Below are 18,225 nucleotides of genomic sequence, written 5' to 3' on the forward strand. Positions count from 1 at the left end.
AAATGACAAAGAAAACGAACGTGATTGGAATGAAGATGAAACAAATGATGATGCCACTGAAATGGAAGTCAGAGAAAAAGCTCAAACAGTTGAAGTTATTTTAAAAGAATTAGAAAGTGTGGATAATAAACAACCAACAACAGTTGGCAGAAGAAAATGATGGCAGCAATAACAATAACATGGAACATGTAAGTCTGAATTTTAATGATCGGACCACATGGAACTTAAATACCCACAAAAGCAGATCTCTTTTGGTGCAACACGGTCCCGAACATATAGTCGTAAATACGTATCCTGTCACTAATGGCCGATGTTTCAATAATTCGTGGAAACACAAAAATGAAGGTATCGAAAAAAACCAAAAAAAAAAAACCAGGAAATGGTTATTTTATTGCAAAAACAAAGATGCAATATATGCAATATTCCGTGCTTCTTATTTGTATCTGACATAAATAATGTTCTATTTTGCCACTCAGATAGATTTAACTATTGGAAACATCTAAATCCAGACGTTCTTTGTCATGACAACACAAATTTCAGAAAATGGAAATTATTAGAAAAGGGTCTTCAAAATTGACGACGCTGCACAAGCAGCACTAAGAAGCGAAATTTCGAAATGTCGTCATATATTGAAATGTATATTTCTGTGCTGAAAATAATTTGGCATTTCGTGGATATCAATACCTAAGAAAAAAATTGTGGCGTATTTTTAAACTTGATAAAATTTGTCAGCCAAATTTATTTGGTATGAAAAATGTTCTGGAATCGCATATTAAACACCACCCTAATTATTTATCTCCAGAAATTCAGAATGAATTTACTATTTTGTTATCAACAAAAGTACGAAGTGAAATAATTTAAAATAACTAAATGCAACAAGGCATAATATGTTAAGAGTAAGAGGTTTATATCTATATAACATCGATGTGGATACACCATTGATAACTCTTAAGAAAAAAACTACGATAGTAGTGTGGGAGGCATCATTTCCTATGTATCTCATAATGTGCTCCATGATAGGTCAATAGCCTTGAAACGGTGTCGTTTCACTTCTACGAAACAACAGATGGCCGCTTGTCGGGATAAAGGAAATCCACTCTCTTCTAAATCTCTAACAGTGTGTTTACAATAAAAGGTTGACCAGAGCCTATTGTCCGAATGTTTAATACACCTTGGTCTGCCCACTGGCTATGGATAAACAGAAAGTAGTTGACCAGTTCGACTTCTCGGTATGTGGGAAAGGTAGTCGGATAGTAATCTCTGCAGATGGTAATCTCTTTATCTTTTATTTCGGGCGTAACAACAGCATTATTGCTTGCTTGAACGCCATGGGTGAGAACGATGTATACCCAGTTAAGTCTCGTAATGCAGTCGTTATATGGAAAATTTTCTTAAATTTTCATAAAACGAAAAAATAAAAAAATTAAAAAAAAATTCGGTAAAGAATAAAATTCTATTTAGCGAATTCTAAAAAAATTCGGTAAAAAGAAAACATTATCTCTAAATAGAAAAATTCTCTATAAAGACGTTTGTTAAACAGAGGTCCGACTGTAATTATTATTTATCATGATTTTACCAATTATCGAAAAAAAGCGCGTAGCCACGAATTTGCCAAGGGCGCCGAAAACCTAGCTACGCCTCTGGTACTAAGTACTATAGGTTCTAATCCCTTTTGCGTTTGGGGATTTATATCTACTATTTTTTTCACTTATACTATAAATGAGTAACCATTATGTACGTTTTGTCTGATAATAAAATAAAATATTATTTTAAAATAATAAAGCAGCAGAAAAATTACACTTTTCGATTACCTGTAATTCTGTTCTGTGAATTATTTCCTCTTCCAACCGAAATTGGAGATCCTCTGTTTTCCTGTAAGGAAACAATAATGTAAAACAAATTGTCTGTTACAATCAGCTACATAGCAGAGAAAAAACATTAGGTGGCTCAAGTTAACTCACTAGGCATTATCTTAAATAGCATTAATACAGTAAGGAAAGCTAATTGGCTGCCTGTTATTTATCTCCCTATTTTGAGCTGTAAACATGCACTCACTCTGGGTGAAATAGGAAGAAAGTGTTGAGAATAGAATTTAGTATTCTGGATTGTACATCTATTACACTAATGCTTGATTATATCTCGGTACATTGCAACGTTTATTAAGTTTATTATTTGTTATTTCTTAGAATAATAATACAACTTTTTGGTATATGCTGTGTGTTTTTTTCGGCCACTAGAAATGCTTATTAGTTTTAATGAATGATTTTAAGAGAAGAGGGGGTGGTTTTAGGGAGAGGTGAATTTTTTGTGTTTGTAAAAGTGTACATTTGTGCTAGAATCAGCATTTTATATACTACTTATTGGAATGTCTATACTATAAGGCCACTACAAAAATCAATACCCCGACCACAGCCAGGCACTTAAGGTCAATCGCACAGTCCTCATGCCTCCTCAAACTGCTAGAAATGGCAATGCTCACAGCACTGACTTGTCACATTCTAGCTGGGTAACCTTCTCAGATACATTATGCATTGCCTGACAGAACAACAATCAGTAACCTCCAAATGACAACCAACCATATCATCACTGCATTCAAAGAAAGATGAAGTAGCGATAACCTACCTGGATTTGGAAGTGGAATTTGACAGTGTCAGCATTTCGGCACTCCTAAAACATCTCCAATCCGTCTATAATATTGAAGGTTAACTGCTCAAGTTCCTGATGTCGCTACTGATCAACAGGACCATTACACTAACTGTGGGTGGCTGGACCTACCAAAGAAACATCAATGCAGGGCAGTGTTCTCCCCAGAAAAATTTGCCAGCTAGATGGCATTATGAAGTAGCCGGGGGAGGAAGTGTAATATTATAAATATTATAATATTATAAAATTTTGCAATATTATAAAATTTTCTGTTATTTATAAATGTGACTTAAGCGAACCAAAGCAAAAATTAATTGCATAATTTAACATTATATGCTGCTGTTGCATTGGCCTTGATTCAAATTGATATTGATGGAGATCAGTGAGCAGTTCCACGAGAATCACATAAATTTTAGCCGGCCAGTCAATTAAATTCATTGGGCAGAGCACTCATTTGATAGGTCCTGGTGAGAATACTGCAGGGATACCGCAAGGGGCATTTTATCAGGTCTCCTGTTTACTGCCATCATTGTCCCTCTAGTAAACAATATGACAAACTTGATATCGTATGCGGCCGATTTAAAGATGTTAACCACAATAAAGCCTTTGGACAACGTGCAAGATATAGAATATGCAATTAATAGCAACCTTACACAATTAGGAAACTACCTCAAATTCTTTTGTCTGAAGATTAATTCAGACAAGTCCGTTTGCATGGTATTTTCATTGAAGCCCGATCTGACAATCATTCACCCTACGCACGATGACAAAATCATCAAAAGTGTAAGAAAACGTTCGGACCTCTCGCTGATCTTCTAAGCAAAGTTACGCTTCAACTACCAACTTGAACATCCGCCCTTCAGCTGAGCAGAAATCGGATGGCGAAACAGCACCTTCTGTACATCACAAACCCAGGTACTATCAAGAGGTACATCCAGACCGTCATCTTCCAATGATGCATTGATATGAAACCCAAATTTCTACTGAGCAGAAATTTGGGATTCTGCAACCAAAACTACGCAAAAACCACTATATGCCACCAAGTTTTGGTTACTTAAATGGGCTACATGGAAGTCTCAGTTACCTCTTACCTCTACAGCAGTGAACTACAGCAATGGCCATGGCTCTCAGTCTGGTACGATTGCCAGTGAAGATGGCAAACCTTCACAGTGGAAATGCTCACGGGAAAGATCTCTGTCCCCCCCCCCCCAAATATGGGATGTGATCTGCTGGAGAGTTCCCCCTCTTGCACTGAGAGCAAAGCCACAGTTGTGCTCGACCCATGTGAGACTGCACGTGACTGAAAGATTTCTTCCCACACGAATGTTGACGATTATACGATTGCTGGACGTACCAGCAATTGTATAATTGTCTTTTTGCAGGCAATCTGTACCAGTTTGCCTGCAAAAAGCAGTACAGGAGAAGAATCTTAATAAAAGCACGTGATCTGCTTCCCACCCAGTAAGGGAACGAGTTTGAAGTGTAAAATCTATCTCTGAACTGTGAAAAAATTCAATCTGTGTCAATCTAGTCTGTGATCCATGAATTCCTGTAATCTAGATATCGGAGAAACGGTTCACATTATTGTGACTTTATTGTTCTAAAGTTCTGACTTTATTGATTCAATTTTGATATTTTGTTATAATCATTGTTATTATTAATAATTATCAGGATTATTATTTTGTTATCTTCTTATTATATCTTATTATGTTACTATCCATGCGAAACCTCTGGCAGTATGCCATGATGGGTACATTGTATCGTACCTTTACGCACAAGAAAGATTAATTATATATATATATATGTAAAATAAGCGATCGCTCTACTACCTGACCTGTCTCCTCAGGACTAAGTGTGGGCAACAGGGTGTCCCAACAGGGGTTCGACAGCTAAATGGTCAGAGGAACAACAGAACACAATACTACACATCATTACACTTTTTATCATCACATACACATTACACTTTTTAAACATCTGACCTTCACAGAGTTTTGTGGTACACATGGCAGAGATGGGAGAAACTCCTGGGGCCATCTGAAAACTAACACACTTTGCATTTTACACTATTCCTTAGAGCCAGTCGTCGTTTTGGCTGTTGTTCAAAAAAGACACGTGCAAAATCCTGAAAACTGTTTTTATTTAAGTGTATTTCAATCCTGTAAAAACCATTAGTAAGGGCAAATAGGATACTTTAAGGAATGTATCCTATTTGCCCTTTAGATGGTGAGTTTGTTTTAGCTCAATTCTAGGGAAATTATTGAGAACTTCCATGCTAATGTAAACTAATGAGAACTTCCATGCTAATGTAAACTAATGAGAACTTCCATGCTAATGGAAACTAATGAGAACTTCCATGCTAACGGTTTGGTAATGGGTCAACTCACCACGGCACCGTTGCGATACAATTAGAGAGAACAGTAACAAAGACTTGCATGCTGTTTGCGGTAATTTCTCACATTTGACTGGGTTGGGAATCTCCCCCCCCCCTTGAATGTTTAATTAGGGCAGACAAACTGCCCCAACCAAATTTGACTTCTGTTTTGTGCCAATCTACAATGTTTATAATGGTTTTCAACTTTATTCCCCCTCTGTCAGAAACTTTCATGGTGCAGGTATATTTTCGCCCCTATTGCTCCAAGGAAAAAAATGAATATCACCAGTGTGCTTAAATACTTCCTGGAGAAATAGTCCTGAAAGAGATAGAGAGAGAGAGAGAGAGAGAGAGAGAGAGAGAGAGAGATAGGAATCACCTAGAAAGAGAAGAATGAAGATATCTAGCGGAGGTCCCTGGGTGTGCCAAGCCCATACTTACCAGATGTGAGCCCCTGATCAATGAGAATTGATAAGTTTCCGCGTATGTCCAAAATTTGTTGGCACAATTTTAATTTCATTTGCCTCGCGACATGCTCTATTATATTAGTAGCACTTAATCTTGACGGCAAACCGTGAGAAATAACAGCATCATTCAATTCTTGAAGTTGTAACAACTGAAAATGGTCAGAATATGGTCAATCATGTTTCACAATATAATATGCGGTTCTAAAAACCTTACAGATGCTAGAAATTTCGGAGTCATTCATTTGCTCAATTACTGCATCTAAATGTTGTTAATTTGCAGCTTGCAAGTTTTTTTCAGCCTGTATATGTGAAGTTTTTGAATGTTATATGTGACTTTTTGAATGTTCATAAATTTTTTTACGCAAAGATCTCAGTTGTGCACTTCTATCTTTGCTATAAGATGATACCACTACTAAACTTCATTCCTTTGAAATGCTAACTCCGTGCGTTTTAGATGGCCCTAATTTTATTACAGCAGCACAAGTCAAACATCCTAATTTTCCGGTGTCGCATGTAAGCCAAGGATATGCTTTTTTCTTCTTAGTCCACATGTCAGCATTCCAAACGTGGGACCAATTAAATTTTAATTCTGTGTCGCGGTTTCTCTCATCTTTAGATCTTGATGGAAAAGAAGAGGTCATGTCGTTATCATTTCCATATATTTGTACATTTTCTTGCGCATTTTTCATTTTTTTTTAAAGAAACCTATTTAATGTTGTTTGCTTGCATTTTTCGCTCATTTTGTATTTAATGAAAATTTCTTATTTTAATTTTTAAATACTGAATTTACGTAAATTTATATTTATATATTTAATTTCGTAAAAATTAATTTTTATCTTAGGAGAAACAGCAATAAATAAATTAATTAATATAAATAATAGAGATCGGTCATAAACTCACATGCACATATTATATATATAATTGCATATATGAACAACCCCAGGGGCTCACATCTGGTGAGTATGGGCTTGGCATACCCAGGGTCCTGAGCTGGATATCATCACTCTTCTCTTTCTTGGTGGTTTCCTTCTGACTCACTTTTGACTCTCTCTCTCTCTCTCTCTCTCTCTCTTTTGTCTGGTGCAGCATAAGTTTCAGGCTTCCTTGCACCGTGTAGCTAATAATAATAATAATGACAAAAGGAAATCCTGTACGTCATTCTCCAGAAGACTATATAATCACGCCACATCGACTGTACAGTAACTGAATCAGACTTCAGACTCACAGTTCATAGAACAATCAGTTCTAGCATTCAGCTCATGGTGAATCAAAATGCAGCGTTCGCACGTATATCTCATTCATTGGATCTCTTTATCTAACACATTGTATTTTAGTAAGAAACGTTCAAGTTTCCTTGCGAAATTTATATTTTTGTTTTAAATATTTTTTTAAAAAATCTATTAACTTTAAAGGTTATTATTAATATATATTTTTAGTATCAATGGGTAAAATAGATATTATTTCTGCCTCCCCTATGATTATGCGATTGTTTCATAATATTAGGTGTATAAGTTTAATGATTTTCAATTATGACATTTAGAAAACAGTACCGGAACATTAACATTGTTCCATTGCGTTCCGGCCCGAATACACCACAGGCTATTAACAAATTTCCAAGCAGAAGGAAAAACACCTTTGGAATAAGAAAGTGAAAAAAGGCGGCAAAGAAGAGGAGTCAATTCAGGAGCACAGGTTTTGAGAACAAGTGAAGAAATACCATCAGGACCTAGAACTTTTTTTAGCATCAAGATTCGTCAAAATCCTTCTGGCATCCTTTTGACGGACGACCACAGGAGGCATTGAATGTAGCGTGTTGAGAATGGTGGGAGGTGTTTTACCAAGATCATTAATAAATAAATAAATATTCATTTATTGCAAATACAGCAAGCCCATCATAGCACATGGCTAGGGGCAGGTAAAAATACAAAGGGAAGGACATAAAATAATCGAGTATATGTACATAGCAGATTTTATATAGATATTAACAATGGCTAGGAATTTTAGTTATGAATTTAAAAAAAAATTGCAGAACAGGACATTTGGCTTTCAGTTGCAATTACTGAGTTGGATTATTTTTCTTCATTTTATCGGAGATCTGACTCCTGTAGGCTTCAGAGTTGATTAACCTGTTGCAATCAATGTCATGATGATTTATGAGGTAAAGAGATGCATTGGGGAACATTCTGTCCATTTGTTTGAGCCTGGAGAGGTTGGATTTGAATCGCTGGTTTCTTGAATTTTCCCTGTTGGGGGCAGCTATTATATTGGCTAAGTTTGTGAATCGCATGCAGAGGTGATTAACTATGCAAGAAGCATGACTCCAGACTCGTTGATCACCTGTTGCAGAGGCTTTGTTTTTAGGTTTTTATAAAGCTGTTGCTTGAAAATATTGTATGAGGAAAAACGAAGCTTACTATTGAGCCATCTAAGAACCCAATATTCTACGGGAAGGAATTTCTTGACATTTACTTAGCATTAGCATTAGCATTAGTAGAGGCATTTGATGCAAGAAAGCAAACTTATGCATCAGCCAAAAAAAAAAAAAAAATAAAGTAAAATAAATAAATAAAAAATAACCACTTCCACTTCACTCCTCTGTTCGTTCGAAATACCTGTCCAGCTGAGCCTTAAACTTATTTAGGCTATCAACTTCCACGACAAGGGATGTAAGTCTGTTCCACATACCAACCACCCGCTGGCTAAAGGCAAATTTCCGCATATCTATCCTACATCTGCCCTTCTTCAATTTGAATTTATGCCCTGTCAGGTGATTATTCTGAGCAAGAGGAAGAATCCCATCAGCATTGAGCATGCTCAAACCATTCAAGGCTTTATACACCTCTATCAGATCACCTCGCTGGTGCCTAGTCTCCAGATACTGTAATTTGCAAAACTTAAACCTTTCTTCGTATGAGCACCCCTTTGTTCCATTCACTAATCTTGTTGCCCTTCTCTGTACACGTTCCAGCAGCTCTACATCCTTCTTGAAATGAGACCTCCAGGCCTGTATACAGTACTCTAGGTGTGGCCTGACCATTGCCTTATACAAGGGAATAATCACCTCCTTATCCCTGCTAGAAAAATTCCTATATATCATTGACAATACACCATGAGCTACTCTTGCAGCCCGTCTGCACTGCTCAGAGAACTTCATATCTGCCTGCACAACCACGACCAGGTCCCTTTCATTCTCTACCACTGTCAGTGTAGTACCACACAGTTGATACGTTGCTCTGGGGTTGCTGTTTCCCATATTTAGTACTTTACATTTGTCAATGTTAAACTTCATTTGCCACCTCTCCGCCCATCTGCTCAACCTTTCCAGATCCTGTTGCAGCAGCATAGTGTCAGTAGTGTCCTTGACAACCTTGCCAACCTTCGTATCGTCTGCAAACTTGGACATTAAGCTTGATATACCATCATCAATATCATTTATAAATACAGAAAACAATAAAGGACCCAATACTGAACCCTGAGGGACTCCACTAATAACATTAGTCCACGAGGAGCAGTGTCCATTGATTACCACTCTCTGTCTTCTCCCCCTCATCCATAGCAGCAATTTGCCTCCAATGCCACACTGCTCCAATTTGTGTAGCAGTCTTCCATGTGCAACAGTATCAAAAGCCTTTCTAAGATCCAAGTATATAATATCAAAGTTATTGCCTGCATCCAGTTCTTTTTTGACTGCATCATAGTATCCAATCAAATTGTTCAGGCAAGACTTCCCCTTAACAAAACCATGCTGTGTCCGAGCTATAACTGAAGTCTTGTCTAGATGATCCTGCAGTGCTTCTTTAACCAGTGCCTCCATTAATTTTCCGGGAACAGAAGTTAAACTCACAGGTCTATAATTACTTGTGTTAGCCTTTGATCCTCCTTTGTGAATTGGGGTCACATTTGCACATCTCCAGTCCATGGGTACCTCCCCTGAGTCCAAGGAAGCTCTCATAATTATGGCTAAGGGTTTGCTTACTTCCTTCGCTGCCTCCTTTAATATAACTGGAGAGATCCCATCCACCCCAGGTGCCTTGCTTGTGTTTAACTTCAACAATTTCTCCTCCACTTTACTCTCAGTTAATACAAGATTCTCTAGCTTACTGCCAGAGTTGAATACACCTCTGGCATTTCCCTCGCTGAATAACTCCTTATGTGTGAATGCCGATGCAAAATATTCATTTAGTTTGTTAGCTCTCTGAGCAGGATCATCAACAGTTGACCCATCGATATCAAGTGGACCAATCTGATTCATCCCCTTCCTTCTAGAGTTTACATAAGTAAAGAACTCTTTGCTGTTTTTCTTCGCATCCCTTGCCAAGGATTTCTCGTAATCTGTCTTCGCCTGCCTAACCTCCTTTGTAACTTGGTTACAGATCAACTTGTATCTATCACCGGCTTCTGTGTCACGTGTTAATTTGAATGTATCCCATGGATTTTTCTTCTCTGCCATATGCCTCATTAGTTCATCTGACATCCATTTAGGCCTAAACCCTGAACAATATTTCTTAGTTGGTATGTAAAGCCTGGTAGCTTCCAAGATAAGTTCTTTGAATGTTTCCCATTCTGAATTTGCTGTTGGTACCATCATCAGTTGATCCCACTGTATAGAATTTAAATACTGTCTTAGTCCATCGTAGTCGCCTTTACGAAAGCAATACCCCTTCCGTTTACCCCTAATGGTAGTTATCTCTTTGAGTAAATCCCACTTCAGAACACTGTGATCACTGCCACCTAGTGGTTGATTTATCTGCAGATTCTTAATGCATAAAGAATCACTACTGGTAATCAAATCAAGAGTATTACTCCCTCTAGTTGCCTCCCGAACATGCTGATGTAGAAAACAATCATCCAATAAATCCACAAAAGCCTTGCTAGTGTGTGAGTGACCAGCTCCCAAATTCCAGTCAATATCTGGGAAATTAAAATCCCCCATTATAAGACTCTCTGATTTACTGGCCCACTCTATTTCCCTGTACAGTTTCTTTTTATACTCATCAGAGTCATTAGGCCTATAGCACACTCCTACTCTCAATTTTGATCTCACAATGTGACATAAGTGTCACACCAAACTGACTCGACACTGCACTGTCCAGCGATGTCGACTGGCTTCACTTCATTGGATTGTATGTGTTTCTTAACTAATAGCATAACCCCTCCTCCCTTCCTATCCTGTCTGTCCTTTCTATAGACATTGTACTCCCCAAATTCCAGTTCTGTATTCCTTATATCTGTGTGACACCACGTCTCTGAAATCCCAACAATATCGGCCTTTGATGTTTTGAGCAATACCTCAAATTCATCAAATTTATTTACTAAATTCCTAGCATTGGTGTACACGCAAGAATACATGCACCTGCTCTGCCTCTTAGCCACCCTAACACAACCCATGTGTTTACTTGTACCCCCATGATTCCCAGCATTCTCTGAAATATCCTGCATCTTATTTTAAAGGCTGCTGCTGATTCCAATAGAAGCATTGCAAGAATCACTTTCTCCTCTGCCAGTGGCTACTGTTAATCTATTAGTCCTTGTATCCCCCCAATCTTGCAGTTTTCGGACCCACCTAACACTGCCTCGATAGCATCAGCAAACATTCTTGCACCCTTTCTATTTAAATGTATCCCATCCCTGTAGAAGCAGTCTCTCCTGTTAACAAGTACAGACCAGGCTGAAAAAAATTATACCCCTTGAGCCCTGCACAATCTTTCCAGGGCCGAATTGATTGACAGGGCTCTCATCATATACTCCCTCCTATCGTGTCTGGCAGAATTGCAGACACTTTCAAATTCAACCCAATTCACTGCTTTTTTTCATCAGTAACCTGTACTTGTTAAGTAATTCCGCCGGTCTCCTACTCTTAAGATCATTAGTGCCAACGTGTACAAGTATAGCACCTTTTGTGGCCTTAAAAGATGATATCCAATCTACAACGTCATCAACCTTTGCCCCTGGCAGACATACCCTGGTCCTGTTCCACCTATCCTTTTTACGAAGCATGTTTACCGTTTCCCTGACAATAGAGTCACCAACAACTACTAGTTCCTTTGGGACCAGCGCATTCTGCCTTGGGGGTTGCTGTGTTGCGCGATTGGTGTGGGCAGCTGAGAGCTTGATGGGCCCCAACTTGTAATCAACTTGTAATCCTTCGAGGGCATCCACCTTCAAGCTCTCATATAGGCCCATAACAACGCTGAGTTGTCGCCTGATTTCCTTACTCTCCTTGCATCGCGCACATACAAAGACATCCCCCATGGCAGTATCATGTCCCATACCTGACTGCTCTGCAAACATCAAGCATATAGTGCCTCTTAAAAGGCTGTGATTCAGAGGGTAACTGCCCCCCCTCAGTTCTCCCCCGAGCCACAGCATTCCCATTAGCTTGAGCCTTTTGCTTTGCTGCTCTGGTGTGAGTCATGATTTCGATTTACTTTCAATAAAATTTCAATTTCAGTACAAAATTAAATTCTAAACTTGTATCCCAACATAGTTATAACGCTATATTTATGTTTCAGTAACGAGTGTTATCTACGAAATCTACGAGTGTTATCTACGAAATATTTATGTTTCAGTAACGAGTGTTATCTACGAAATCCCTTTATATAACTTCCGTATCAAGTTATGCATTAATTATTTATTTTTACTAATTATTTATGTACTTTTAACTATACATATAGCCACGTAACCTAAGTGGCTATATGTGTAGTTAAAAGTACAATTTAATTGCCAATGATGTTCGACAAGATTAATAGATTTTACTGATTAATTTTCGCTTAACAATGGCGGCTAATTACGAACGGTAAACACGTGGATTTGATACCTTTTCCGATACTAAGTAATACCTACAAAATCTCTGTCTAAGTTACTTTAAACTTAAGTACCGTAAATAGGAATATAAAGCTACTCTACAAAATAAGTTAATATGTCAATTTAAACTAATAAAGCAGAAAATAAATCAGAAAAAACTTCTCTGTTCCAAGAGCGGCAGAAAGGCACGTCCGCAGAGGCAACTCTCGCCTACTTGAGGAGCACCAGACCAGATTTCGGAAGCATAGGACAGAATGGGAATGTTGCAACTTTGAACATGCTTAATGACTGTTTTTCTGTCTTGAATCGCTGCTGTTTCTTGTTTGATTAACCATTTTGCTTTTTGAATTTTTTGAGCGACATATAAATAGTGGGCTTTAAAGGAGAGATTTTTATCAAAAACAACTCCAAGGGCTTTGTGAGAGTAAACGTCTGGGATTGGGACATCTGCAATTTTTATTTCTATGTGGTTGGGTTGTTTCTGAAGGGAATAAGTAATTTGAGCAGATTTGCTTGCATTTATATTCAGATTGAGATTTTCAGGTACGTGATGATTTCACAAATCTGCGATTTCGCATCATTGATAACTTTCCGAATATCATCACTGGCTTTGGAGATTATAAATAACTTTAAATCATTGGCATATGCCAGTAGAATTGGATATTCTTGTAGAAGTGGTTGAAGAGATGCTGAAAATATAGTACTGGAGAGAACGGCTCCTTGGAGAATGACTGTTGAGGTTGTGACGAGAATATTGCCAGTACTAGTGGGAAGAGGAGAAGTCTGCGATTTAGGCTGTATTGAAAATAAAATATAATCATTGTGTCAACGAGAGAATGATTTTTTAGTATTTGAAAAGCTTTTTTGATATCTATGTTGTCGAAAGCATCTCTGATGTCAAAATAAAATACATCGCATTGTGCCTTATCTTGAAACGCAGTTTGGATGCGTACAATGGTGTCAGCTAAGCTTGTTGTTGTGGAGCGCCCTCTAGGACCAAAATGCATATTGACAGGTGCATTAGCGAAGATTGCATGTTGAAGATATGGGAGCATGATTTTTTCAATAATTTTAGTAATTATTGACGAAACAGCAATTGGTCGATGGCTGGGATGTTTATTTCTGCAAGCTTTTTTAGGAATCAGCGTAATCCTGAAAGTTTTCCACTGTCTTGGAAGGAATTGCTGGCAGATGCACCTGGAAATGATATGCACTAACGAATCAATAATATATACGCTGGACAATCTAATAATAAAACCAGGGATGCCGTGAGGACCATCACTACTATCAGGGCGTATTTAGTTAACTGCACGCTGAACTGTATTCTTGTTCACAAGTTCGTTAATTAGCAGGGCTTGACCAGGAAACACATCATGCTGCGCTATGTTTGCTTGTTCATAGGAATTAAATGCTATAAATCTGTTTTGTATACCTTCAATGAAAATGTCAGATCTTCTTGTTTCCATATTGCATCTTATCCATTCAAAAACTAGTAAATGCTGTAAGGTAGCTGTTGTTTTTGTAGAAAGTGCTCTTTTATTGTGCTTTAGCGTGGACATAACATAATTTTTGTATGACTGAATTTTTGTTGAGTTGAAACAAAGCTCTGCTCTTTTTATATTTTATGTGTGCTGATGAAGTGCCCTATTTCTTCCACTGTCTGTGGTATTTTTGCTTACTTTTAAAGTATGGTTTCAGGTGGGATTTGAACCAAGGTTTGGAGTGAGAAGATATTCTAACAAGTTTGGATGCCAACTTTGTTTTCAGTTGATTCAGACAGGACACCACCTTTCTTCTTTCTTCAGAAAGAAGAAAGGTGGTGTCCTGTATTTTTGAGAGAATCCTATGGGTAGTATTTTAAGAGCTGCAAAAACTTTTCTTTCTGAAGGAATTTAATTGATGATATTCTTTTAGTGATTTCCAGAGGGGGGGGGGGGCGAGGATTCCCGCAACAAATTGTTGCTTGCAGTTCTATACTTTTGTGGTCAGATTTAAATGTAATTTTCCTGCTAAGCTTTTCATGCAGTGGAAAGTTAAGAGTATACAAGATCAAGCGCTTGATTACCTTTTGTAACAGGGACGTTGATTTTTTTTAGCTCCTAGAACTAAAAATGAGTCGGACAGAAGCTTCATTTGTAGATTATGTTTGGGCAGGGGAAGTTTAAAGTCGCCCATTATAACGATGTTAGTTTGAGGCTTAAGAACAGTAGTGATCCAGGTTATTACTTCCTTAATGATGTCATCAGTAGGTCCAGACGGAATATAAAAATTATAAATTTGAAGCAGAGAATCCTTAACTTGGATTAGTAGAGAAATTCCTTCAAAGTTGAAAGTATTAGAGTTGTATGTGTTCAAAACTTTAAAATTGGATTTTACAATTATTGCTGTCCCACCACCACTATGATTAATTCTTGATGTCATGAATGGCGTGTGGCTGAGATTCTTCGGCAGCAAGAAAACATCTTGTAAAGATTCCTGCATCCACGTTTCAACTAAACATATGATGTCATGCAATTCTTCAACTATTAATGAAATAAGCGTAGACAGTTTATTTTTTATGCTTCTTACATTTTGAAGAAAAATGCTGAGATGGACATTTGTGTTAGAAGGATGTTTGCAAACAGATGTATTAGGTGGCAAGTTAAATGATGGATTAGGATGAGAATTAGGAATACATGAATTGGAAGAAAAATGGGATGCTAGCAGGTCAGCATCCCATTTTTGGGATGCTGACCTGCTAGCATTCCAGGATGCCTTGGCCAAAGCGACAACACAACCATCTGGTTTTGACAGAGGTGGGAGCACAGTTGGGAAAACGTTGCGGCCAATACCTTTGGCAAGAGATCAGAATGCTCGGCTACTATTAGGGCAAGAAGAAAGTTTTCTACTCTTAGCCGGTGCAAAATCTATTTTGGACTGATTAAATAACTGCTTTACAATTGTTGGGATCTTTGGTGTAGGCAGAAAATGAAACTAAAGAATTGGAAACAAGCCAATTACAACATGCAAAATTTTTCTCCTGAACCGCCTTAGCACATTTATTGGAAAACCAAGGTTTAGATAAAGGACGAGATTTTAATGTGGAGTTTGAGATAAAGGATTCCATTCCTACTAGAATAATTTCACTGACACGATCTGAGCAAACATTGGCATCAGAAGTTTTGAAACAGTAGTCCAATCAAGGAAAAGAAGAAAAGAAATCTCACAGGTCATCCCATTTTGCATTCTTGTAATGCCAAACAATACAAGATTGGGAATAACCACGAGCTAAAGGCTCCACTGGAGAAGAGACAATCACTAAGTTGTGATCTGAGGTGCCTAAAGGACCACTCATTTCGATCGTCTACTTAGAAGGGTTGTTTGCCCAGGGTGAGGGGTTAAAATTAAAAAAAAAGGAAAAAAACAAAAAAAAAAAACAAAACAAAACTGGATCAATGTGATCCTTCTAAGAGCTATTCAAGGTGACAATATTTTATCTTTGCAAGACACCACTCACTGTTGAGGCTGACATTCTTTAAGGTGCTGGAGGCACCATAGGAGGTGCGGCTGAAGCGGAATTCGCCAACAGAAGTTTTCTTCTAGCAAATAAATCAGAAGCAAATTGTTGTAGGATTCCAAGGTGTGAGACAGATTCTACTAGATGTTTTTCGTTGCCAGGTGAGAAAGTGTTTATACGGTCTTGTAGGGATATCTGTAGTTCAGCATAAAGAGGGCAGTGATAGAGCAGGTGGTTCCAGTCTTCCAGTTGGAGACAAAGACAAGAATCGGTATTGCTTATTCTGAATTGAAAGAGTTTTGAGTTAAAAGAGCCACGTCCAGGTATGATAAATGATGTGTAGAGGTTTGAAGATAACCATAGGGAATTTTTCTTGTTGACAGTAAAAGAGACGTCTGGTATAAATTTATATGTAGTTCTGCCTTTAGGGATTGTATTCCAACGACCTTGCGAAATTTTTGTTAAAGCAGACGAAATCCAGGTTTTTTCAACTTTGATGTCTGCGAGGACCTCATTCTGTGTTCCCTAGAATTCCATGGAGTCTGATGTTTTTGAAAGTAGCAGAAGGCACGATGTAAAATGTGCAAGTCCAGAGTTAACACTCCAGCTATGCTATGCTATGACCTGCAGGAAATCAGTTGAGACAGTCCTGCAAGCACGGAATATTTTTCAGTTTCATTTCAGTTTTGATTTCAGTTTGACGTTCTTAATTCTGTCATAACAAACCGGAGCAGCATAGGTTGCAATAGGTATGAATACTGTCTTGTAATATAAGAGAAGAACTCTGCGTCCAAGCCCCCAGTCAGTACTTGTAATCGGAACAATAGCCATAGTAAATTTCTTGATTTTATCTATTAGGTGGTTTACGTGGAGAGTAAAATTGAGTCTATCATCAATGATCACACCAAGATGTTTTAAGTGCTTGGCATATGGTATTTATTTGTTAGCTATTTTCAAGATAGGAGGACGATGGATATTTAGTTTACCTTTAAAGATCATGAGCCGTGTTTTGGATGGAAATATTTTAACTTTGTTGGTAGTTGCCCATTTAATGAGGTCCTTTAAAACCGGAGATGCTCTTTCTTGAATTTGCTGCCTGGAGTTACCTGAGAAGTCAATGACAAGGTCATCGGCATATGCAAATGGGTAGCAAAATCAAGATGTCTGGTTGGCCATGTATTTAATGTAATGTTCCAGAAGAGTAGCCCCAGAACAGAGCCCTGAGTACACCTTCTATTGACAGCTCGTGTTATGTTGCAAGTTTTTGAAGTAACCTGTTTAGATTTGTGATTAAAGTAGGCTCGGATAGCTTGGTACAACTGAGAGGAGCATGAGATGTTCCGAAGACTTGCGAGGGCGCTCTCCCACCAGAGGGAGTCAAAAGCACCTGTGAAGTCTACGATGATGGCCATTTCATATTTTGATGTGGAATTCTGGCTGTAATTTTTTAACGCAAGATGTGCATCTTCACAAGACGTGCCCTTAATGAATCCATACTGGGCTTGAAAAAGATCATAGATTCTTTGGGCGAGTAGTCGTTCTAGAGTTTCTCAAATTCGGTAGGAGAGAAATGAGGTGGAAAGCTCTGGGGTCTGATGGGGGCTTGTTGGGTTTTCTCAGTAGTTTCACTAGTGCATTCTTCCAGAGACGGGGAAAAGTACCACAGAAAAGATACTTGTTGAAGAGATTTAAGAGATGTTAGGATAAGTTTCTCCGAACTTCTTAATTTCCAGCAAGTCAGGTCAAGGACATTTTCGGACAATGATTGTATTTAAAGCTGTTTAAAACTTCTGTTGAGTAAACAGGTCAGTATCCACAGTGGAGGAGTATTGAAGATTGAGGGTTCTTGTAATGGATTGAGTGGGAGAGTCTGTTGATTGATCATCCTGAGGGAAATGTTTATCCAGAATCATTGTGACAGTATCATCCCAGGTCGTGGTTTCAGAGTCATTAGTCAGTATGGAGTTGTAAATATCATTGGTTGGCACTTTATCTCTGCTAAGTTTATAGAATAGTTCCCACAGATTCGAGTTGCCCACAGCGGAGACGAAAGACTGCCAAGTAGCGACTTTTTGCTTTGAGATTTCGAGATTATACTGATGTTTTATGGTTCTGTATTCATTTCTGAGTCTTTGTACTTCATTGGGAGGTCAAGAGCGTCGTCTTCAATACAGTTTCCTTACCATGTGAACACGTCTTCTTAAAAGCGTTGGCTGCGGTTTCTACCAGGGAACAGATGATTTCTTAGGAGCTATTCTCTTAGTCGAGCATTCAGTTGCTCGTAGTAAGGCAGTTTGGATATAGGCTTGTTCTTCGGCATTAAGTTGATTAAATGAATCAAAAATTTCATCACGAAAGTCATGTTTAATTGATTTCAAGAACAGTAGCCATTTTATATACTTTATAGCAAATCTTCTCAAGTCTTGAGGAGGTAACCTCCGATT

The 18,225-nt window shown here is 38.1% G+C and overlaps 1 protein-coding gene across 1 annotated transcript in view; it reads right to left on the bottom strand.

Annotated features, from left to right (window-relative positions):
- LOC150089294 (uncharacterized) overlaps positions 1 to 18,225 on the bottom strand; it is a 610,558-nt gene that overhangs the window by 331,644 nt on the left and 260,689 nt on the right. The window contains exon 5 of the mRNA XM_090389936.1: positions 1,812 to 1,872. Within this exon, the coding sequence (XP_090246062.1) occupies positions 1,812 to 1,872 (61 nt within the window). The remainder of the gene's footprint in view (positions 1 to 1,811; positions 1,873 to 18,225) is intronic.

This window comes from Mastigoproctus giganteus, chromosome 2 (assembly GCF_048544385.1).
Source record: "Mastigoproctus giganteus isolate SK-2022 chromosome 2, ASM4854438v1, whole genome shotgun sequence".
NCBI classification, from domain to species: domain Eukaryota; kingdom Metazoa; phylum Arthropoda; class Arachnida; order Uropygi; family Thelyphonidae; genus Mastigoproctus; species Mastigoproctus giganteus.